Source organism: Candida albicans, chromosome 7 (assembly GCF_000182965.3).
Source record: "Candida albicans SC5314 chromosome 7, complete sequence".
Classification (NCBI taxonomy): domain Eukaryota; kingdom Fungi; phylum Ascomycota; class Pichiomycetes; order Serinales; family Debaryomycetaceae; genus Candida; species Candida albicans.
The window spans coordinates 394,068-417,440 of NC_032095.1; the positions used below are offsets into that span (position 1 = coordinate 394,068).

General features: G+C 35.5%; 10 protein-coding genes across 10 annotated transcripts; 4 read left to right on the plus strand and 6 right to left on the minus strand. All coding sequences in view use genetic code 12, as the record gives it.

Annotated features, from left to right (window-relative positions):
* Positions 1-347: 347 nt before the first annotated feature.
* Positions 348-5,291, plus strand: IQG1 (Iqg1p; the record flags this gene model as incomplete). The annotated part of the gene is made up of 1 exon (XM_716281.2): positions 348-5,291. One exon carries the CDS (start codon positions 348-350, stop codon positions 5,289-5,291), a length of 4,944 nt encoding a protein of 1,647 aa, XP_721374.2.
* Positions 5,292-5,619: 328 nt separating this feature from the next.
* On the minus strand, positions 5,620-7,675 carry CRN1 (Crn1p; the record flags this gene model as incomplete). Its single annotated transcript, XM_019475487.1, has 2 exons — positions 5,620-7,516; positions 7,671-7,675. 2 exons carry the CDS (start codon positions 7,673-7,675, stop codon positions 5,620-5,622), a joined length of 1,902 nt encoding a protein of 633 aa, XP_019331032.1.
* Positions 7,676-8,336: 661 nt separating this feature from the next.
* On the plus strand, positions 8,337-9,944 carry MSK1 (lysine--tRNA ligase; the record flags this gene model as incomplete). Its single annotated transcript, XM_716278.2, has 1 exon — positions 8,337-9,944. The coding sequence occupies one exon, from the start codon at positions 8,337-8,339 to the stop codon at positions 9,942-9,944; it is 1,608 nt and encodes a 535-aa protein (XP_721371.2).
* A 161-nt stretch (positions 9,945-10,105) lies between these two features.
* On the minus strand, positions 10,106-11,056 carry CAALFM_C701880CA (flavin adenine dinucleotide transporter; the record flags this gene model as incomplete). The annotated part of the gene is made up of 1 exon (XM_716277.2): positions 10,106-11,056. One exon carries the CDS (start codon positions 11,054-11,056, stop codon positions 10,106-10,108), a length of 951 nt encoding a protein of 316 aa, XP_721370.1.
* A 518-nt stretch (positions 11,057-11,574) lies between these two features.
* Positions 11,575-11,772, minus strand: TOM7 (Tom7p; the record flags this gene model as incomplete). Its single annotated transcript, XM_019475488.1, has 1 exon — positions 11,575-11,772. One exon carries the CDS (start codon positions 11,770-11,772, stop codon positions 11,575-11,577), a length of 198 nt encoding a protein of 65 aa, XP_019331033.1.
* Positions 11,773-12,634: 862 nt separating this feature from the next.
* NUC2 (Nuc2p) lies at positions 12,635-14,071 on the plus strand (the record flags this gene model as incomplete). Its single annotated transcript, XM_716276.1, has 1 exon — positions 12,635-14,071. One exon carries the CDS (start codon positions 12,635-12,637, stop codon positions 14,069-14,071), a length of 1,437 nt encoding a protein of 478 aa, XP_721369.1.
* Positions 14,072-14,318: 247 nt separating this feature from the next.
* CAALFM_C701910CA (uncharacterized protein) lies at positions 14,319-15,182 on the minus strand (the record flags this gene model as incomplete). The annotated part of the gene is made up of 1 exon (XM_716275.2): positions 14,319-15,182. The coding sequence occupies one exon, from the start codon at positions 15,180-15,182 to the stop codon at positions 14,319-14,321; it is 864 nt and encodes a 287-aa protein (XP_721368.2).
* A 1,803-nt stretch (positions 15,183-16,985) lies between these two features.
* Positions 16,986-17,720, plus strand: CDC34 (SCF E2 ubiquitin-protein ligase catalytic subunit; the record flags this gene model as incomplete). The annotated part of the gene is made up of 1 exon (XM_716274.2): positions 16,986-17,720. One exon carries the CDS (start codon positions 16,986-16,988, stop codon positions 17,718-17,720), a length of 735 nt encoding a protein of 244 aa, XP_721367.1.
* Positions 17,721-18,243: 523 nt separating this feature from the next.
* Positions 18,244-18,855, minus strand: CAALFM_C701930CA (uncharacterized protein; the record flags this gene model as incomplete). Its single annotated transcript, XM_716273.1, has 1 exon — positions 18,244-18,855. The coding sequence occupies one exon, from the start codon at positions 18,853-18,855 to the stop codon at positions 18,244-18,246; it is 612 nt and encodes a 203-aa protein (XP_721366.1).
* A 369-nt stretch (positions 18,856-19,224) lies between these two features.
* CAALFM_C701940CA (pheromone-regulated protein) lies at positions 19,225-22,542 on the minus strand (the record flags this gene model as incomplete). Its single annotated transcript, XM_716272.2, has 1 exon — positions 19,225-22,542. One exon carries the CDS (start codon positions 22,540-22,542, stop codon positions 19,225-19,227), a length of 3,318 nt encoding a protein of 1,105 aa, XP_721365.1.
* Between the last annotated feature and the right edge of the window lie 831 nt (positions 22,543-23,373).

Sequence of the window (23,373 nt, forward strand, 5' to 3'; positions counted from 1 at the left end):
CGAAAATGTAAACAATCTACAATCATAGACAAAAAATAACCAAAAGGGGACACACTAAATGAATTTTTTATTTTGTTTATTGTCAAAGGTGGTAGAATTTGATCATTTATTATCCTTCTTTCTTTATATTCTAACTTGCTCTTATAATAGTTAAATACATTTCATATCGTCAAATTTAAATTTAAATACAAATAAACAAACAGTTTTGGTATTTTTACAACTATAAATCATCATCAAAAGAAATAAATTGGCTTCGTATAAATTTAGTTTCATTTTACTACTAATTTTTTTTTTTTAATCCCTTTGATTATCTTTCTTATTTTTTAGATTCCTATCTCCATTAAATAATGGCGATTGGTAATATAGCAGCTAGATATCTAAGCTCACTCGAAGAGACAGATACCACCGCAACCACCACCACCACCACCACATCTAATGTTTTACAGCCAAGTAATAGATTGAACTCCCCGACAAAGTTCAATAGAAAAAGTCTTGACAATAATAGTCAAGATTTAGATGCTTTGGCAAGAGCTTTGAACATTACTCCAAGTAAACCGGAGACTCCTACTTCCATCTCAAAAGGCTCTGCAACATCACTATTAAGAACTAAATTTGAATCCCCTTCTGCTACTGTCTCGTCGTTCAAATCAACTAGCTCAAGCAATGGGGTCTCACCAACTAAGAAAAATCACTTTGTGGAAATCACTTCTGATGAAACTCCTAGTTGGGCCAACAAAAACTATAAAGACATTTTAAACAAATCACCAACCAAATTTAATACCCAATCCAATGTTCATACCCCATTAAAACAATTAAACCAACCAATTGGCACCCCATCATCATCATCATTATCACCAGCAAAAAACGCCTCCAAAAGCTCACCCGGTTATGAATATTTATGCCGAATTGAAGCAATTAAACAATGGTTAGAACTGGTTTTACAAGAACAAATCACTCAATCTGCTTCTCAATTGATATCTTATATTCGAAATGGGATCCACCTTGCTAAATTAGCTAATGTTGTCTTACCCACGTCGAAACCGGTTTTTTTAAATGATAGTAAACTTCAGTTCAAGCATACCGAAAATATCAATCGATTTTTCCAATTATTAGATTTTTTCAATATGCCAGATTTGTTTCGATTCGAATTAACCGATTTATACGACGCCAAGAATGTCCCTAAAGTGTGGTTCTGCTTGCATGCCTTGAGTTATATTTTGCATAAACAAGATCCTCTGTATCCTGCAATGAATAATTTGGTAGGCAAAGTTGATTTCAGTGCCGACGACATTCGAACTGCCAATCGAGCACTAGTTAATTCCCCGTTACCAAACTTTTCTAGTGCTGATACTGGTGAAGGAAAAAGTGACACTAGCAATAATAATAGCAGTACTACAAGTGCCACTGCTGCATTTATGGATAAAGTCACTTCACCGGTTAAGAAAACACCATCTCCATTAAAAAGACCACAACAATTGCAAAAGAAACAGTTAGAATTGGTCGAAGATAATAAACCAGAATTGACACAAGATTCTAGCGGACTCTCCAAAATTAGTAGGGATGACCCCTTTACTGACCGTGTGGATTTGGCTCCTCCTTCAACATCAAATGCAAAATTAGAATTACACACTCCACCATCAAAACTGCTTGAATTCAAAATCAAGCTGCCAATAATTGATCTATCTCATAGAGATTCTGACTATTATACCCCAGAGTTGGAAAGTCATCTCCCCAATATTATAAAGTTTCAATCGTTGGCTAGAGGGGCTGTTTTCAGATACTTGATGTTTGTGGATAGAATCTTGTTAAAATCATACCAAGACGAGTTTACCAATCTTTTCGCAATAATACGTGGTAATAAAGCGCGTCGCAAAACTGTTCACAAACATCGAGATGAATTGAGGTTATATAGCTTTGAAATTATTGAATTACAATCAATAATTAGGAAAAACTTTGTTATCAACAAAAAACCCAATTTCACTTCTATCACCAATGATGTTGAAACAGTTGAGTTACAAAGTTTGATTAGAGGTAAATTAACAAGAGATTGGAAAAAATACGTTACCAATGGATTGGAGAAATTCACTCCCCAGATTATTGATTTCCAATCATTGGTCAGAATGAAATCAATTTATTCCAAATCAAATAAAGTAATTTCTTATAAAGACGAAATTTTGCCATCACTCATTGAATTACAATCTATTGCACGAAGCCAATTATACCATCGATTCTCTCGATCCAACGCCATTGATGAAACGGAAATTATTAAAATCCAATCAATCATTAGAAGAAATGCAGTTATTGAAGACCTTTACACCAAACTTTCCAAGGTTCGTTCTAATAAACGTAGATTGATAGAGTTGCAAAGCATTGCTCGTGGAGGGGTTGCTAGAACAAAGTTATGCAACAGTGTTTTGGTCACCTTAATTTATGAAGACGGGATATTGAATCAGCTTTTCGCCAAGATTAGAGGTGACAATTACCGTAAGAAATTCAATAGTCAAAAATCGGAGCTATTAAAATATGAGAAATCATCTATCATACCAGTTCAAACTTTATTCAGAGGAGTTCTTTCCCGCTATACCAAAGAGGTCACACTCAGTGACATATTTGATCAAATTGACAGTGTAATCACTTTGCAATCTGTTGCTCGTGGGAAGTTGATGAGAGGACTGATTTATGAGTTTAGTGACTACTATCAAAAGCACATCAAGCAAGTTGTTAAAGCACAGGCAATTTTGCAACGTGTTTTTGCTCAAAATGCTTACAAACAGTTGATAACTAGTAAAAATCCTCCCCTTAAGGTTATTAGAAGATTTGCTCCATTATTGTCAAACAATGACCGTGATTTTCAAGACGAAATGACTTTATCTGATTTGAAGGATTTGATTATTGAAAAGTGTAAAGCCAATGAAGAGTATGAAAATCAGATTGAGCAACTTGATATGAAGCTTGGGTTGTTAGACAAGAATAAAATCAGCATTGAGGAATTCCTCAAACCAACAAAGGGTAAAACTTTCAAGCCTATTGTGGAAAATGTGAAAAATTTGGAACGATTGAATAAATCATTGAAGAAGAAAATTGAATTGTGGCAAACACTCTTTTATTTTATTCAAACCAATCCCATTTATTTGACAAAATTGTTTAATTCCATTCCATATACTAAAAATCAGACAAAATCTGGTCAAGATTTGTTCCAGTCTGTGATTCAATTATTCCCAGTAAGAGATTCATCAATTACTTATCATTCTCGTGAAGAGTACTTTTTGGTCAAACTTATGATCCAGTTGATGCAAAATGATACAGCTAACTCAAACAATTTGGGTGACATCACCAAGTTGCATTTGACAAACTGGATAGATTTCTTTACTAATTTCAATAATCATACATTCCAGAGACAACACTTGAAAGCACTTTTGGGCAAGTTTGTTATACGTATTGTTGATAATGAACAAGTGGATTTTGAATCAGATCCAATCAGAATCTACAATCAAATCATTGATCATGAGATGAAAGTTTATGGTCGTAGTGAAAAGTCTCGTGATATTTCACCACAGGCAGCTATTCAGTTGCCAGAAGTTAGTAATAAGTTTGTGGGCAATTTGATGTCATTAAGGGAGACTTGCAGTGATTTGCTTTCAATGTTACAAAAAAATGCTTCTGGAAATAAAGCCTTGTTGCAAATCCCTGACCATGTGAAATTGATTTGTCGTCAAGGTTATTTATGTGCTCAAAGAAAGTTCCCCGACAAATCTGATCAACAACATTTAGCCGTTGCTGGGGTTATATTTGTGAAACACTATCTTGGATCTATTTTGCAAGTACCAGAGAACTATGGAATTTTGACTGGTAACAATGATACCCAGAAAGCTAAAAGCAAAGACAATTTGCGATACTTGTATCGTGTTATGTTGCAATTGTTTTCAATGAAACCATTTAATGACAATTTTTTGAAACCATTGAATGAGTACATTATGGCAAGTACCGACACCGTTAAGTCAATCATTAGTCAGGCAATTATTAATGTGGGTGAAATTGAAACCGTGTATGAATTACATGATTATGATGATCTTGTGACTCATCAGAGACCTAAGTTGACTATCAGTGTAAACTCATTGATTCAATTAGAGAAATCCATCTTGCAAAATGTCGATATTATTACAACAGGCAATGATGATCAATTGTACAAAACATGCGTCGAGGTGGAAAAATTGTTGATTTCCCCACAAGACATGTTGACATTGACCGATTTGTCATCGGTTACTTTGAACTTAAATCCTACCACACAAGAGGAGTCTATAGTTGATTCAAAAACTAAAACATTGTTCACCCAAGCCAAACGCTGCTTGTTGTATATCATTAGAGTGCAGGAAGAAGACGACAGTGATGATTTATTGGAATTATTAATATCGGGCATCAAACCAAGCCACGAACAAAGATTCAAGGAGATTGTTCAATATGAAAAAGCGGAGCAAGATATTTCCCTCAACAACAGCAAGAGTGTTACTGCTAATACTGTCAATAAAAAGAAATCTACCAGACCATATTCGGGTACATCATTAGGGGACTTGTCGAATTTAACCTATCATGAATTGAAAAAAATGTGTTTGGAGATTATTCTTAAGCTAGAATCAATGGGGGAGTTGACTCGTAAAAACTCATTTCAAACATTGCTCAATCAAATAGCTATGGACATTAAAACAAAGGATTCTCAAAGACAATGCCGTTGGCAACAATTGCAAGTTTCTCAAAAAACTATTAAGAAGTTGTCTGAGAAGGAAAACTATTTGAAAACGCAATTGCACAACTATAAAAAACACGTTGAATCGGTATTATTGGAATTACAATCAAAATCAAAATCAAATGATAAGAATTGGAAAAGAAGGCTATTTAATATTATGGTCATCCCCGTTTTCAGCAAACAATATTTCTATCATCGTGAATTGAGGAAACATAATCGCTTACCTAAATTTGGCTCCTATAAATATCTGGCCAAAAAATTGATAGATCAAAAAGTCCTTATTGATTTTTCTACTGCCAACAATGTTGCTACAGCATCAAAGTTGGATTTTATGTTTAGTTGTCATCAAGTTGGTAAATTTACTATTGAAGTTGCCTCAGGTACAGTGAACATTCCAGGTGCTACCAACACCATAACTTTAGACGAATTGTTGGCATTGCAGTATGAGAACAAAACTAAATTTGAATTGTTCGATGGTATGGCAACGTTTGATTCTAATAATTTTATGGGATTGATATTTAGAAAGTTCTATGATTTGAAGAAAGAATAAAAATGATGCTTTTTTTTCATGTATTTGTACTGCTCCAATAATATTTAATTAGCCTATTCATTGCCAATACCTTTTAGAAACATTTATACCATTCTATTTTAATATTATTATTATTATTACTTATTGTCGTTTTAACAGAAATCAAATCAAAGTTTTTTTTTTTTTAGTAAAAATAAGGTTTTTCTCTCATTACGTGTTTCGTTTTACATTTAGTTCTTTTAAAAAATGTGTATTTATAGTTAAAACAACACTAATAATACAATTTAGGATAATTTAATATGAGTTAGTTTGATTCTTTGACTATTGGTCGTCTTCTAAAGAAAAAAAACTATGCTGTTGATCTTTTTAACAACTCTTCTAATTTCTTTTCTAATGCTTCCAACTTTTTATCTTTTTCTAATCCAGCATTTGTCAATTCTGATACCCTTGACTCTAACTTAGTTACCACCTCAGCCAACTTTTCGACAGTGGTGTAGTCGTTATTTGCAGTTGATTTTTTTGGTACATTTGATTTACTATCTTGTTGATTTTCTTGTTTGACTGATTTTCCATTTGTAACTGGAGATGTCACTTTCTTTGGTTCCTCTTTCTTTGGCTCCTCTTTCTTTGGTTCTTCCTTCTTAGGCTCTTCCTTTTTATCAACCTTAGAAGGGGATAATGACTTTGTTACTGGCTTCTTTACTTCCTCCCAGGCTTCATCTTTTCCGTTTTCCTGGTTGGTATTGTCTTCGTCATCAGATTGTTCAGCTACTTTATTAAGCAAACTACTTACTTGTCCTGAAGTCTTTAATAAATCGTCGACATTCTTTCCTGGAGTGCCTTCTTTAGTAGATTCGATTTCTTGTTTCTTAGTAGTAGAAGCAGTAGCAGCTGATGTTGATTGACTATCAGACTTCTTTTCCTTCTGTTCACTCTTTAACTTGATTTCCTCTTGTTTCTTTTGTTCGGCCTCTTTTTTGACTTCGTTTACCACGGTTACTGGTTTGGATTCGTGGATTTCTGGTTTGATACCATTATACAATGATTCCATTGTAATGAGCAATGGACCATTCACCTCTTTGCCAGAGAACCATTCTTCAGCGCTCAATGCTGGCTCTGTCGAAGGACAGTCTGGATAAATATCAGCTTGGAATACTTCTGCCCTTCTTGGTACAATAAAGGAAACAGGCTCGATGGAGTTATCCAAAACTGTTTTGTAACTTTTAGTAACTTCATTGTCTTTCAAATTAACTGAATATTTAGGAGCAACAGCAAATCCTCTTTGAGGGTCGGTCGATGTGTATTCGGATAACTCGAACAATTCATCATTGATATACTCATAATAACGAATATTTCCGTCACCCTTACCAGCAACATATAATATTGAGGTTTCCACGTCAAAGTATGGAATCAAAACACCGGACGACGTATCAACTTGCCAAAATCCATTGATTGGACCTTTGTCAATATTCTCAACATCCCAAATACCAATTTGACGATCCGAAAACCTAGAAAACCCAGTTGTAACAATTCTATCGGTATTTCCAAGCCAAGCAACCCTCGATGGTTTGGCTCCGGCGTGCCCAGATCCTTCAGAAATGATCTTACCTGATCTGATATCCCAAATACGCAATTTCTTGTCTCTGGAACAGGTAGCTAATAAGGACCCGTTGTAATTGAATGAAATTGATGTGACAAAATCGTTATGCTGCAAAGTGATTTCATCTTTCCCAGTTTCAACATTCCAAATTTTAACTGAATAGTCCAACGATGTTGATGCCAACACATTTTCAGCACATGGATGGAATGCAATCAATCCGACTTTCTTTTTGTGGCCCGATAAGACTTTAATGGGTTCAGTGACATCTTTAATATTTTCTTCTTCATCAAGATACTTGTGAAATGAATAGTCATCGGGAATTTGCCAAATCAAAATGTCTCCATCATCAGAGCAACTAGCAATTTGTTGTTCATTGAATGGATTGAAAGCAGTATCTAAAACTGGACCCTTGTGTCCTCTAAATAACGAAACAGTATCAGGAGCTTTCCCAGTCTCGTTAACAGGAATGACAGCAAATGCACCACCCCCTGAAGACTCCCAATTAACTGAAATGTACTTTCCATTGGTTTGAATAATATTGGAATCCCAAGCATTTTTGGTAATTCTCAAGTTCTCATAACACAATTCTTTCTTGGCTGGTTGTCCAAAAACATGACGATACTTGGAGGCTCTCACAAATTTTCCACTAATTTCAAATTGGTCTTGTTAGTACTTTATGTGTATTTGAGAATAAATAAAAACCCCAGTCTTTTGTATTATTGCGTATACAATTTGAAAAGGTGGTCGTGGTGGTCGTTGTTGTTTAGCAATTCAACAGCAAACTCAAAATCAGAACATACCTCATATTTAGCACAACTTGGATATTCTGTTTTAGTAAAAGAGGTGGTAATGGTTACTGGTTTTTTAAATGAATTATCAATGTCGAATAAGCTCGATTCTTGGTTGGACGTTTTCGGTATTTTTTTTTTTTTTTGCTTTTCTTGGTGTTTACTTGTTGGTGTTGGTGTCTTCTGCTGCCGCCCACCCCCCATTGTTCACTTACTACTCACTACTACCACCACTGTTCGTTTTGTTCCACTTTATTGTATGAGAGGTGAATGTTTCAAAATGCTGTCTATGTAAAACAGATAATGTGACTGCTAACTATAATATGAATTGCTCACAAACAACTGAACTACCGATCATTATATTCGATGAAACAAGACTAGAGTAGAAATCGTTTCCTATACGTTTTTTGAGAGATCCAGAAATTAGTAAACGTCTTTTTTGTTCAAAGTCAAAGTTCATTCAAAAAAGTTGAATTCAACTTGTTGATCAAGTAATTGAGAGTCACGTCCAATGACAATCTCTCAGCTTTTTGGTGGAAGTAATAGTTGTAGATGGTTTACTCTTTTCAATCTCAGACACTGAGTGTTGTGGGATCTACGATTTCATTTTTTTTTTTTTGGTTTGGGCTTATTTTGTTTACAACTTTTTCAATCTATCTGGTTTAAGCAAGTCACAACATGCTACTGCACCGACTAATTCCCAGAGTAATACCGAGAGTTGGAAACTTTATTAGGCCTTTTTTGGTTTCACACTATCTGACCACGTTAGATGCCGACAATTTAACATACGAGAATAGAAAAGGGATCATCACCAATGATGGAAAGAATCACGTTGATTCCAAGTATTATCCCCTGCTTTCGGCCGTTCGTCAAAGACTAGCAGGAAGTGAAAAATTACGTGTCAAGGAATTTTGTAAAAACTTTAAAGACGTTGTTAAATTTCTGGACATAGATAATAACCGACTGTGTGAGATTTATTTGCTTGAAGGGAGAATAACTAGTATAAGAAAATCAGGCAAAGCTATGTATTTTATTGACATAGTCCAAGACGACTGTTCAGTACAGATTATGGCAACGAATAAATTAATGGGGATGGATCCGACGGCTTTTAATGATTGTCATAGCTTTTTCAAAATTGGCGATTATATTGCTGTTAGGGGTTACGCTTCCAGAACGAAAACTGGAGAATTGACTTTGAAATTGAACAAGCAAATTGAAATGTTGACGCCTGTTTTGCTGAAAATGCCAAACAGATTAGAGGATCGTGGCTTGATTAATAATAATAGGGTTCTAAACTATCTAGTAAACCGAGATTCCAAGGATGCAATAATTGTCAAGTCGAAAGTCATTCAAGCCATTCGAAATTTTTTACTCGATAGAGATTTTTTGGAAGTACAGACACCAATATTGAGTGGTCAAGGCACTGGTGCTAATGCAACTCCATTTGTAACAAAATTCAAGGGGGAACCCGTGCATTTACGTGTTGCTCCAGAACTATGGTTGAAGAAATTAGTGATTGGTGGATTTGATAAGGTATTTGAAATTGGCAGTAACTTTAGGAATGAGGGCATTGATATGACTCACAATCCTGAGTTTGCCACCTGTGAATTCTATCAAGCTTACACTAGTTTGGATGAATTAATGAAAATGACAGAAGATATGTTTGGTTATGTTTTTGACAAGTTGGGGGTTACAGATAAATTTCCTACTGGCAATTTCCCCAAATACGAGTTTTTGCCTACGATCGAACAAAAGACCGGAGTGTCCATTACTGATTTGACTTTGGACGGATTGGTTAATTATCATAAGAGATTGGACTTGGCAGTACCACCAAACCCTAATCCAGTTAAATTGTTGAATAATTTGTCAGAAATATATTTGGAATCAATTTGCTCGGAACATCCAAATACCCCAGTTTTTATATATAACCAGCCAGAGATTATGTCACCATTGGCAAAATCAATTACAGATGCTGCGGGCAATAGAATTTCATCGAGGTTTGAATTATTTATAAATGCCAGAGAGATGGCCAATGCATATGAAGAGGAAAATGATCCATGTAAGCAATTAGAGAAATTCAAATTGCAACAAAAAATGAAAGCTGATTACAACGATCAAGAAATGTTGATCCCAGATCATAATTATGTTTGGGCAATGGAATATGGATTGCCCCCAACAGGTGGTTGGGGATGTGGCATCGATAGACTTGCAATGTTGATTGCAGGTGCAAATAGAATTGAGGATGTTCTAACATTTGGGACATTGCTGTCTGTTTTGAAAAATTGATGGTGTAACTGCAAAATCAGCACATTAACAAACTTGTAAATAGTTGCAAACCATTAGAGAGCATAAAATCTTGATAGTTGTATTGTGTATCTTTCTATAAAATGTCTATATAACTAAATAAATAACTGAAACAAATGTGAGAACTATCTGAGATCCTGATTTTACATAAGATATCTTTTGACGTTCTCATAAGCAACAAAAGTAACACACGTTGCAGGTAGAACTCTTAGAATATTTGCACCTATTCCTTTGTAGAACCCCTTTAATCCTCCTTCTTTATAGTACAACTCTTTAACTATGGAAACAATACTCAGTGAAGAGTCTTGGGAATACTGTAGCCGTGATCTAACGACCTGAGTGGGATATAGAATCAACATACTAATGATTTTCGACGATGCTGAAGAATACAAGTACTGCCAAGTTGACAAATGAGACGTTGCACCAATACTTTCTGACTTATGATGAGGACTCAGTAAATACACTTTGATATGGTCATAGATGGTAATTTGTAAACTTGCTTGTACAACCAGAAAAAGACTGGGAATGGTTCCTTTCCAGAAGCTGGTTATTCCTTCTTTTGCTAGCATTTGTCTTATGCCATCTGTAACTGATCTATAAGCATTGGATTCATTTCTTGAACTTCCTAATATTCGTGTTTTCAACACCCATAATGGATTAGTTATAATGGACGTCGATAACCCCGCTAATACCGACGAGGCAAAATAATTCATTGTAGTATTGTTTGTCTTAACTTTACTTTTAAATTCGGCATACAAGGCAAAATAGATACCCCAAGCAGAAATGTTTCCGATCAAGTTTGGAGTGATTCCTCGATAGTACTGGATCAAATAATTGAATGCCTTGGGCTTGTGATTCAATTTGTATGCTACTTTTGCATCTTGGTTTATCTTTTTGATCACAGATATTATTGATTCCAAAGGATGCGTAGTTTTGGGTGTATCTCGAGATAATTGTAATCTGATCTTGATAACATCTAGGGGGTGGGTGACGATTGTTGTTGAGAATCCAGCAAGCAAGCCTGATATAACTTCAATTTCACGTGAAGAAAAACGGCGAGTATGCACTTGCTTGTCGGTTGTGTTCAACTCCATATATATAAGTCTTTATAAGTATATGTATATAAAGGGTGTTCAAATGTGGACTTTGATGAATTGTTTGTGTATACGATGAGTTTTGAAATTGAATCTGAAAAATTTGAATTTTCCATTACACTTGGTTGGACTTGCCAATTACACAATCTACATCAAGAATTGTGAAAGTTTTGCCCAAGCCATAAAGAAAGAAGAGGATGGCAAGATAATAAGACAATCCGCAGTTGGTAATAGATCTCAAGTTAGATACAAGCAAAATTTGATCAAACTAGCTTTACCGGGTGATAATCGAAAGAAAAATCGTTAAATAAAATAATATACACACAATTATCTCTGAGCCTCTATATACACATATGCAACTTTCATCAAGAATTGGTTTTATGGATTACTATCCATTAAACTCTCTAACCTTATATTTCCTTGAATCTTTTAACATAGAAATTGATTCTGTTTTGTTTTTCTTCTAACTAGTACAGCTGTTGTTGTAATGATACTTCTGAAAGACTTGGTGCTTTCACTTAAGCTGATGGGAATGGAGATAACAAGTTCAAGATAGATGGTTTATTTGGAGTAGCAGACCAACCCAAGTATAAAACAAATGGAATAAACCCATAATGAGCAACAGTTTTAGAATAGTCCAACAACTTGATTATTCTTTCCTTTGATTCATCGGATAAAGTGATTTGGAATTTTGATACTGATGATTCACCTGCCATTTTTGTTTATATGATATGATCTGGATATGTAATAAAACTATTAGGTTACACAGTCTAATTTGTGGATTCCTTTTTTTTTGAATGATTTTGACGGAAAAAACGAAAAATTTTTTGAAGCGAGTATGCACATACATTTGGTAAAAGGAACACGACCAAAATTAGAGTGTTTATATACATGTCAATAGATTTAGCATTCCTTTCTATTCTATTCCCTATATACGTAGTTCAATATTGTAATCTCAACTCTTACTATGTTTCAAACTTTACTTAGAATTGTAGAAGCTGTTGCGTGGTTTTTTCTTCAGTTTTTCCATCACCAGGTGTGCCTGCCTCGTGTTAAAGTAGCTTACTTCTCTCCTTTGTACATTAGCTTTAAAACAAAAGAAGAGAGGAGGCTACTTCTTCTATCAACGCATTAGATAAACCTTAGTTTTTCAAAAACAATGATGTAAATAAATAGTACAGTAAATCCCTTTCAATTCCATATATATATGCTACCAGGTGCTGATTATTAAGAAAGAAAAGGTCGTGTTAAAGAGCGATAGAGACAGAAAAAGAGAGAGGAAAAATCAATTGCGGTAGGAAAAAAAAATAACAGCAGTAGCAGCAGCCAATAAAACAAATTTATTTTTCTATTACTACTAACAACTTAGACAAAAGCGAAGAAAGAGGAAAAAAAAATTTCGTTAGTTGACATAGTACAAGAATATTAAACCAATCAGTATAACCAACCAATTAACCTACAACACTTGTCCCAACTCATCCCYTTYCCCCCCCCCCTTCTATAACATTTTATATTTATTATTTTAATTCACATATTCCTATATATACACTGACACCCATTGGTTAAAAGAAAAGAATAATGTTAAGATCTGCCAGTAGAATATCTAGACATAGGTTATATCAATCTTTGTCGTCTCAAATCAACAAGCAGTCAGCCAGATGTTATGCAGCAGCAGCCTCATCGGGTCCTGAAAATAGACCATTGGTAACCCCATTGGGTAGACACCCACAAAAGTATTCGACCCCAGCACCAGGGTTTGGTCCTACTACATTCACTGAAGTGTTAGATGATGTTAATATTACTTGGGATAAAAACGATGACCCAGATAGATTGGAAAAGCAAAATACCAAAATTCGTCATTTCACTATAAATTTTGGTCCACAACATCCAGCTGCTCACGGTGTCTTGCGTTTAATTTTGGAATTACACGGGGAAGAGATTGTTCGTTCTGATCCTCATGTCGGATTGTTACATAGAGGTACTGAAAAATTAATTGAGTCTAAAACTTATATGCAAGCCTTGCCATATTTTGATCGTTTGGATTATGTTTCCATGATGACCAACGAATTGGTGTTTGCCTTAGCCGTGGAAAAATTGTTAAATGTTGAAGTTCCATTGAGAGCCAAATACATTCGTACCTTGTTTGGAGAGATCACCAGAATTTTAAACCATTGTATGTCGGTCTTGACCCATATTATGGATGTCGGTGGTTTGACTCCATTCTTGTGGGGTTTCGAAGAGCGTGAAAAATTGATGGAATTTTATGAACGTGTTTCTGGTGCTAGATTACATACTGCATACTTCAGACCAGGTGGGGTTTCCCAAGACTTGCCTGCTGGATTATTGGATGACATTTATATGTGGGCCACCCAGTTTGGTGATAGAATTGATGAAGTTGAAGAATTGTGTACCGATAACCGTATTTGGAAAGATCGTACCATTGGTGTAGGTGTTGTTTCTGCTGAAGATGCTTTAAACTATTCATTGAGTGGTGTCATGTTGAGAGGTTCTGGTATTCCATTCGACATTCGTAAATCACAACCATACGATGCATACGATTTAGTCGATTTCGATATTGCTGTTGGTATTAATGGTGATTGTTACGATCGTTATTTGATCAGAATGGCTGAATTCAGACAATCATTAAGAATCATATTCCAATGTATCAATGATATTCCTGAAGGACCTGTCAAGGTTGAAGACTACAAGATCTCCCCTCCATCAAGATCATTAATGAAAGAAGATATGGAAGCTTTGATACACCATTTCTTATTATTCACAAAAGGGTATGCTGTTCCTCAAGGGGAAACATATACTGCTATCGAAGCACCAAAAGGTGAAATGGCAGTCTATGTTGTTTCCGATGGTAGTGAAAGACCATACAGATGTAAGATTAGAGCCCCAGGTTTTGCTCATTTAGGGGCTTTTGATCATATCGCTAGAGGCAATTTATTAGCTGATGCTGTGGCCATTATCGGTACTATGGATTTAGTGTTTGGTGAAGTTGATCGTTAAAAAGAAGAAACGAAAACGTTTTAACATAAGAGTGAAGACCTTCGAAACAATACAGAGAAAACCACCATCAAGTATATAGAAGATTGCATATTAACAAAAATATATTTGTGTATTAAAGAGAAACATTCTTCTCTAAAATGTATATTATCAATTATTTAGTAATTCGAATCGCATTCAGTTATTATCGCGGTTTCTAATTTTCCACTTGTTTTTGTTGTATTCTTCGTTTGTATGTATGTATGGTTAATTAGAATACCACCTGGTAAAGCAAATATAGCGAACTACCTGCACCACCAAGTATTGCAAATGCTTTGAACATGGAGGAATCTTCATCGGTAGAACGAGGTTTTTGATAAATATTTTGATGAAAAGCCGTTGATGCAGATGATCCGTTGAAAGTAGTTGATTCTCCATATTTCGGTGAGGAAGTCGATCCCGAATAAGAAGTGTTAGTATTCCTGATCATGTTGACATGACGTAGTAAATGTTTGGTTTTTAATTCTTGCAGAATATCATCGTGGTTTGATCGAGTGATTTGATTTAATATTTTGGTCTGAGTGCTTTGGTCCAAGTATTTATCAATTAATCGTTGCTCAAATTTCAAATTTCGATTTAGATGCTTTTCGTAATCAAAATGAGGCACGTCATATCGGTCGCCATAGTTTACATGTTCTCCGGTGAATTTGGCATTAGCGTTGGTATTATCTGGAGTATATCCATTGTGGAACCTAACTTTATGTCGTTTAGTATTTAGTCCCAGAGACGTGTAATTATATGATTTATTGGTTTTTGAATGATATTTAGCTTCCCCATAATACTTGTTGTTCCATTCACGTTTATGATTCAAATTGATTGATTGATCGTAGGCTTTTTTCCGTTTCAAATCCTTCAATACCTCATAGGAGCTGATCATCTGCATATATTTCTCCTTTATGGCATCCCTCTCATCATCTGATAAATGTTGGTTTAAATCTGGGTGATATTTCTTCAGTAGTTTCTTAAACTGAAGTTTGATTTCTTTAATCGATGCTGTTGCAGGTATATCTAATATCTGGTAATGAGTAAGATTGTTGCTAGCTTGAGTGGATAATAACCGTATCGAGTTTATCATTGAGTGTTTTGTAATGAATATAGAAAGTGGTGAATATTTAAGGTGATGCATTAAAAGATGACTAGTTTTGATCTATTAAATGGCCCTTTTTTTTTTGATAGTTTTTTTGTGAAGAATCTGAGCCAAAATTTTTTGAATTTGTGGGCACATACAATGAATTGGTGGGGATTGAGAAAAAAACAAAACAAACTCTTACGATAAGTTTGCATCAATTACCGATATCGTACATTCACAAAACAAAATGTTTAAACTTCAATTACACCAACGTCCAGTAAATAGATTTACCAGAAAATATAAAGACTAATAGTATCTTCAAAAAGAGTATATCCTGCTTACCATAGTAAAGCTCAGAATGACACACTTAGCAGCATCTTGAACCAAACCGAGTGGAGAATGCTCCATCGGTAATGTACGGTGCATTGGAATCAAGGTCTTATCATGTACATTAGCCATGGGAAAAATTGATCGGGTGGACAAATCACATGAAATCCACGAAGACAACAGAGTCTGGGCATCAAAAACACTAGTGAATTTGTTGGGCTTGCTTATAGGAGTATACAAGAGGTGCTTAATCATACTAGAGAGTCCTCAGACAAGTTTCAAAAGAGTAAAAAAACGTCTGCAAATGGAAAAGAAAAGTATAGAGATGGTGTCAAGAATTGCGTTGCCGTGTTATCTTCGCTTTGACAGCAGATTAAAGTCATGCATTTTAGCCAAATAAGAACAAATATTTAACTTTGATGAGTAAATAGGACGGTAAATAGGTTAATGGAGTATTGATGAGAGGATTGTTCATTGTGAAGATCAACCAAAACGTCTTCCCGGTAGTACCTTTGATCCGCTTTGTGCAAAAATAGAGTTTCAGTCGTAGCAAAGAAATACCGTTGAATCTTTGACTACTGCAACGCTGTTTTAATCAATTCTAAAAAGCTTCTAGACCTAATTTTTCCTGTTGCTGATACTCAGCATTTATGGTAATCACGGTGGTTGTTGCAATTAGCTCCAGAGTATGCATGTAGTGTGTAGTCAACAGATGTGTCATGTAATTTCTTTTTATGGAAATGTGCACGCGCGTGTTGTTTAGAGATGTTTCTTTTTTTTAGGGTTTCGTTTTATTTCCCAATTTTGTTGTTAGAGTTTTTCTCTTTCTCTGTGGCCCATCTTTGTTTTGTATACTACTTCTTGTTAGTCATAAGTACACGTATAGGGCAAATTTGGTTCGTTTCTTTGTTTCTTTTTTTTTTTTGCTTCCAACTTTTATTATAGGGGGAGAGCACTCCTTCCGGCACTACCCAGAACTGAATAATCTCCCGACGGCTCATTCCACCACCACCATCATCACCACCACACTTCTCTCCCCCCACTTCCTCTCCTACCCAAGTTAGTTTCATTTCCCAAATAGAATCTCTCTCATTCTTTTTTATTTTTTATTTTTACATTTTCGATTCTTACTTTTCTTCTTATTTCCCAACTTAAGTCTAATTTCTAATTAATCTTTCTTACGTGCTCTATCTTGTTGTATTCATCACCACCGCCCTTCTGTACTACTACGACCACTATCAGTTAGTATCACATTTTATTGTTTTCCAATAACAACAACAAAAGAAATCAAGCAAAAAAAAGAAAAAAAGAAATCAAAACAGGAAACCACCAAGTGAGGGAGAGACAGAAAAAAATTTATATAGATTACACACAGAGACAAAAAAACGATTACAAATACATTTTACTTCCTTCACGAACAACTTCTATTAACATAAGCATTTTAGCATCATCACTCCCATCCAAGTAAATAAATCATTTATCATGTCATCCAAATCAGCAGCAGCTATCTTACAACGGCAATTTAAAGACTTGACTGATCCGAAAAAAGGAATTCCCTCATTTCACATTGAGTTGGACGATGACAACATTTTCTTATGGAATGTTGGTGTAATGGTCTTAAACCCTGAATCATTATATCATGGAGGCTATTTCAAAGGTCAAATGAGATTTCCTCAAGACTTTCCCTTTTCGCCACCAAGTTTCCGATTCACCCCTGCATTATATCATCCAAATGTTTATCGTGATGGTAGATTGTGTATTTCCATATTGCACCAAGGAGGAGACCCTACCAGCGACGAACCAGAAAGCGAAACTTGGTCGCCGGCACAAACCGTTGAAAGTGTTTTGATTTCCATTATTTCCTTATTGGATGACCCCAACGGCAACTCACCAGCGAACATTGACGCTTCCGTTGAATTTAGAAAGAACTACAACGTATACAAAAAGAAAGTATTACAAGAAGTTGAACGGTCGAAAAAAGATATTCCAGAGGATTTCATTATGCCTGAAACTTCTGACAACGCTTATTCAAACTATAACAACTCGAAGAACAAAGAGGGGGCCGAGGAACCGGTTGACGAAGATTTTTGGTATGAGAGCGAAGAAGAAGAAAGCTTTGATGAAGAAAGCTTAATGGATGAAAATATGGACGATCAGTTTGAAGATGACGATGAAGAAGAAGAGGACGACGAGGATGAAGATATGGGTGGAAAATAACCCGACTAATATCCATTAGTAAGCATATCATTAGCAACATAACACCACCCACTAATAACACTAAAGGAAGCCTTGTTTGTTCGTCACCCAGCACAAGAAGTATCTATTCATTGATGGTTTAATGGTTGTGATTCATTCTAATCTCTTTCAATGAATTAGTTGGCATCCTTTGTTTCACCCCTCTCTCCCCCTCCTTCCTTTTTTTTTTTTAACTTTACTGATTCCATTTTGTTCTTATAGTTTTCCTTCTGTTACGATTTATTTCTTTCTTGGTCATATAATATTATTGTTTTAATTTTTTATTGGTTGATGTACTTTTTGCTTTAATACTACTATTTGTTTTGTTTTTTATTTTTACAAAGTACCTTAGTTTCGATTGTTTAGTAGTTCCAGTAGTAGCATCTTTTTATCTTGTTGTCGAATCTGGGTTGTCTTAGTTTTATATATCCCAAAATTTGCATATATTCTTGATAAATGTTTACATATATATATACTCTTATTTTCTTGTTCAACAAATGACCGTTTATTCATTATTATATCCAAGTAAACCGTCATGTAAACTCAGTACCAATCCGTCCATTTTCAATTTTACAAACGCATCTACTTCAACCTCGAGTTGTCTAGTTTCCTTGGTCTTGACATTGCCGGCATCGCCGTTGGCAGCCCCTTCTAATTTATTGTTCTTATTGTCAGTTCCCGCGTCTCTATCCTTGTTGTCAACTCGACCATCATAGTATAACACTAAATACATATCAAGACATCGTTCAATCATGCATTTTAATCCCGGCTCAAATTGTATTATAGTCCAAGTTTCATTCTCCTTACTCTTTAATTTATTGGTGTTCTTGCTATTATCATTGTCATTATCGTTGTCGTTTTCGTTTGGCTTGTTTAACGAATTGTATGCAATTATCGAGTATATCTTATAATCTTGATCAATGATACCGGACCCAGAATCTGTGGTCGAGCTAACTGTTATTAACGGAATCCCTTGTTTAGATAATAACGAAATAGACTTGATTGAGTGGGTAGAGGTTGGTATTGTTGTTGCGGATTGAGAGTTGGACTTGGAATTAAGTGTTATTGGCGTTAATCCTTGTTGTAAGATCTTTGAAATTTGTTTTTGTTGTAACATTTTATTTCCAATATATTTTAGCTCACCTTCTTGAATTGTCCTCTTTGAATTGAATTTGATCAGAGTATGTTATTATCAATTATCTATTTGTTCAAGATTATGATGATAAATGATGTGTGAGTTCGTTTGCTTCTTGGATAGACCTGCCGAAAAACTCAATTTCTCTTGGGTTTTTTTTTCCAATACACACTTTCGTCAAAGAAAAAATGTTTCTTCTCCAGCACTCGCCAATCGTGATAAACCCATGCCCACTAGAGAAACATGCTGCAATACGAATACCATGTACTAACTTTGATTGTTGTATAAATAAAAATATATATTCTATATATATGTGTATCTATATCTGTGCATGTGTCCATGATACACAATCTATAAGGCAAATAACCCAGTTCTTTTCTTCCCAAATGGATAAATAATTAATGCTGCTGCAAATAATCCCACGCTAATACCAATGGATACTTCCACCATTGTTGCACCAAAACTCAATGAACTAGCATCATTTGTTACTGTTCCACCATTGTTACTACTACTTTTGTTTGTAATTTGATCTGCAGTGTTCAAACCAGATATCAATGAACTCTTGGAGGCAATACCGGAAGGAACTTGGACAAAAATTGCCGGTAACATGGCAGACACTGCCATCCCCTTCCAGATTCGTGAATACAAGTTACCCAAAACTCCAACAATAAATGCACCAATACATGCAGTAAATTCAGTCACTGTAGAAAAATGCTTCCCGGCAAAAAATGACCCGATATAACCAATACCAGCAATAACAATCATAATTGGTACCTGACTCCATCGAGCTTGGTTGATTAACCCTAAACATAAGGCAAACATCGGGACAAACAAAATTCTCCACTTCTCGTCAATGGCGTGACCCAGTGCACAAGAATTGGCCGAAGTGGCATTGTGATCAATCCATCCATATAATGCTGCACCCAAAGTAATACCAAACCCTAAGAATAACGAATAAATAACGGCATAGAACATTCGAACCGCCCCTGCCACCAAATTTCTTGACTGTAATTCTAGCGATCCACACAAAATGATGTAACCGGGCAAGATAATCGCCAATGAACCTTGAGCAATGGCCAGGAAACAAAATAAATCTCCACCTTTGATCGATCCAATTCCTCGAGCAATGAAAGCCACTACAATGGCTGCTGAAACTTCAAACACTGAAGAATACAAATTGGATATAGATGAAACATAAAATTGCAAATATCCAACACATAACCCAACACCAAATGATATAGGTAAGTCTAACCATCCACCTTCAAATGCAAATGGTGTCACAGCTAATGAGCCCAACCCATAAAACAAAACACACAACCATGGTGGGTATCTACTTTTGCTTTTCAATAAGTCATCAAGCTTTTTGGAAGCATCTTCAACCCCAATCAAATCATGAATCACCGCTTTATAAATCTTATGAGTGTCGGCCAACTTGGATAAATTGATTCCTTGGGCACACCTGACTAAATGCACTTCAGAAGTTCTTGTGGCTGCATCACCAAACGAGACTAACATACATCCAGGGAAATAAATAAATTGTCCGTCAATCTCCAACACTCTTGATGTCATAACCATATACTCTTCTAAACGATGTGTTGGTGCTCCAAACAACATCAACGCACGACACATATTCATAATAAATCGTTGACGTTGCAATATGTCGGCAATATGAACAGTGATTCTCAATCTTTCCGCACGTTGTTTATGTCTCAATTTTTTCAACTTTTGTACTGGTTCTGTTGTCTTTTTCTTGGGCATTTTTGGGCGTGCATTTTGGAATGATGGTAAATTGGCATTCATTTTATTGTCATCGTCATAGCCATTAGAAAATTCATCCTTGTCGTTGGAAAACTCTTCCAGGTTTGATGAACCTTGAGTTTCAACTGTGTTTGTACGAGTATGCGAGTGGTGTTTGAGTTTATTAGCTGCTTTATTGAACATAGCCTTGGAACCACCTTTTATTCCCAGTTTTAATTTGTGTTGCAAGTCGACATTCAGGGAACTCTTGGAATCCTTATAGTCATCTGAATCGTAACTATCATCAAATGATGATAATGCTGTGCCACTAGTACCAGTACTGACTCTACTCAACGAGCTGGCCGATTTTTGTTCTTGCGGATTTTGGTATAATCTTAACAACGACGACAAAACCCCAGCTTGAACTTGTTTTGGCGGTGCAATGTAATCACCATCCATATCATGAAGAAAATCATTGGGTGCTTGGTGAAGCTCTTGATTGTCGGCATTTGTTCCACGTAAAAATAAATCTGGATTTGGTGTATAAAATGGGTTTTCAGCTTTTTTGCGTTCTTCTGAGGCGCGTCTACGTGCTAGCTCCTCGTCTTCTCCTGGAGATGACGTCGACGATGATGATTCCACTGTAGTTGATTGTTGGTTGTTTTCATTATTGTTTGACTTTTCATTGAGTAAATGCTGGTTTGGACTTTGACTAGGAGTGATTTCAGTGCTAGGAGCAGCACTCGATTGTTGAGAATGATCTAAGTTACTAGCGCCAGCACCGGGAACATGTTGTTGTATCAATTGTTTTGCCTCTTCACTTAAATCCTCATAATTCAATGGTTGCATTTCAAAGGCATCACGGTCATTTTCATGTGCTGCAAAGCCCACCCTTCTCTCTTCATCAAGGTTCCACTCTCCCTCATCTTCTTCTCTAATTACTCTTGAAGCACCTGGTGCTAAACCACCACCGCTCAACCCCTGATTAGTCCCAAAATTCAAAACACGACCTAAAAAGGTATCACTATGGGAAATATCTTGGTTTGTTGAATCAACTGGAGTAGAATCAACTAATGACATTTTTCTTAATATTCCCTTGAGTCCTCCTCCACTGTTAATGTTCCCAGACGAGGTACTTCTCCTTCCAGAGCTTTCTCGAGAATGATTGGAGTTTGTCGATCTTCTTCCCGTCGGTGGTATTGGTGCTCGCGTATCAGTAGTCTCACTCATAGATTTTTTTCTTGAGAGGCGACTTGAGCGACCCGATGAAGCATTGGAATATGTCTTGTGAACTGTTTGTGGCACTTCGTCATCATCTTCTTCGTCTTCATCAGATGAATCTGTTTCGTAGTATTGTTGTGGTGGGTGATTTTGATTCAAAACAGCAAAGTCACTATGTGTCTCATCTTCAACCTCGTCTAGATTATTGCCATCATCGTCACTACTGTCGTCACCTTGGCCATGCAAAGATTTAGGTTTAATTCCATCTGCATTGAATTGAAAATGAGATAAATTGTTTTTTGTGTCAGCAAAAACATTCAATTTTTTGTTATCGTTAAGCTTATCACCATAAAAAGCGGCATTGTCATCGTCATCATCGTCGTCGTCTGAACTAACATGTGTTGAAGATGTAGGTGAGATGAGACTTCTTCTATTCGTCCCTGCAGATGAACTCCCCAAATGTTTGTTAGCATTGTTGTTGTTGTTGTTAATGCTGTTACCAAATTTATGATTGCTGCCGGTTGTTATCTTCTTCGCCTTGGCTAAGTTACTGGCGGTTTGTTTAGCAATAGTTGGTTTTTCATGCTTTTTATGATTTTGTTTTCTGATTTCTTGTAAATTTAATTGTCGCTGAGGTAATTGAATGTGAAAGTGATTACTAGGCTCTTCATCTGACGATGAAGTGTCATATGTTGGACGATTATCCGACATTTATTAATATTTTTCAAGAATGTTTGAAAGTTTATGTTTCTAGCAAATTGATAAATAGAAAAGATGGATGAGTATACTTCTAGCTAATCTCCTGTACAGTGGTGTGACGGAGTAAACTTTGATAACAACTAATGTATATGTGTGAAAAATAAAGGAAAAAAAAAAGAAATAAGAATTGACTTTCCAAAAGAATAAAAGTAGCAAATGGATGAACGTAGTCTCAAGAAAACTAGAACGAATATATATATTTATATATCGAAAGGGAGGTTAAACGTAATCATTGATGTGTATTTTATATATAGAAGTATTATGCTAACTAAAAGAAAAAAGAAAAGAAAGAAAAAGAGGAAAAATGACAAAAGAGAATTTTGCGTCACTCACACACTACTAATACTAAAAGTAAAACTAGTCACAAAAATTAAGTGAGAAATCAATCAATCAATAATTCATAAAATCCGCAATTCTCAATGACATCACAAAAAAAAAAGGAATATTATCTTTCCAATTCTTATTAAGAACAAGTTTCAGAATCCGAAAAAGTGACGAAACTTATCATAATTGTACGAATATTCTTATCAAACACACCCTGGACCATTGTCGAGTTATATCAGTTTGTATGTACAAAATTTTTCAAGATAGACTCTAACCTCGAGCAACATATGATTTGGACCTATACCATTTGTTTACCTTATTCTGCACAATGAAAGGGACAGATTCTCTTTTGTAAAATTGTCAGGGCTTTCTTGGATTAGTGCTTCAACAGATCAACCACTCAATTGTATATCTAGACAGGATCATCTTTTGTATTACGTAAATCAAGATGTTACATGA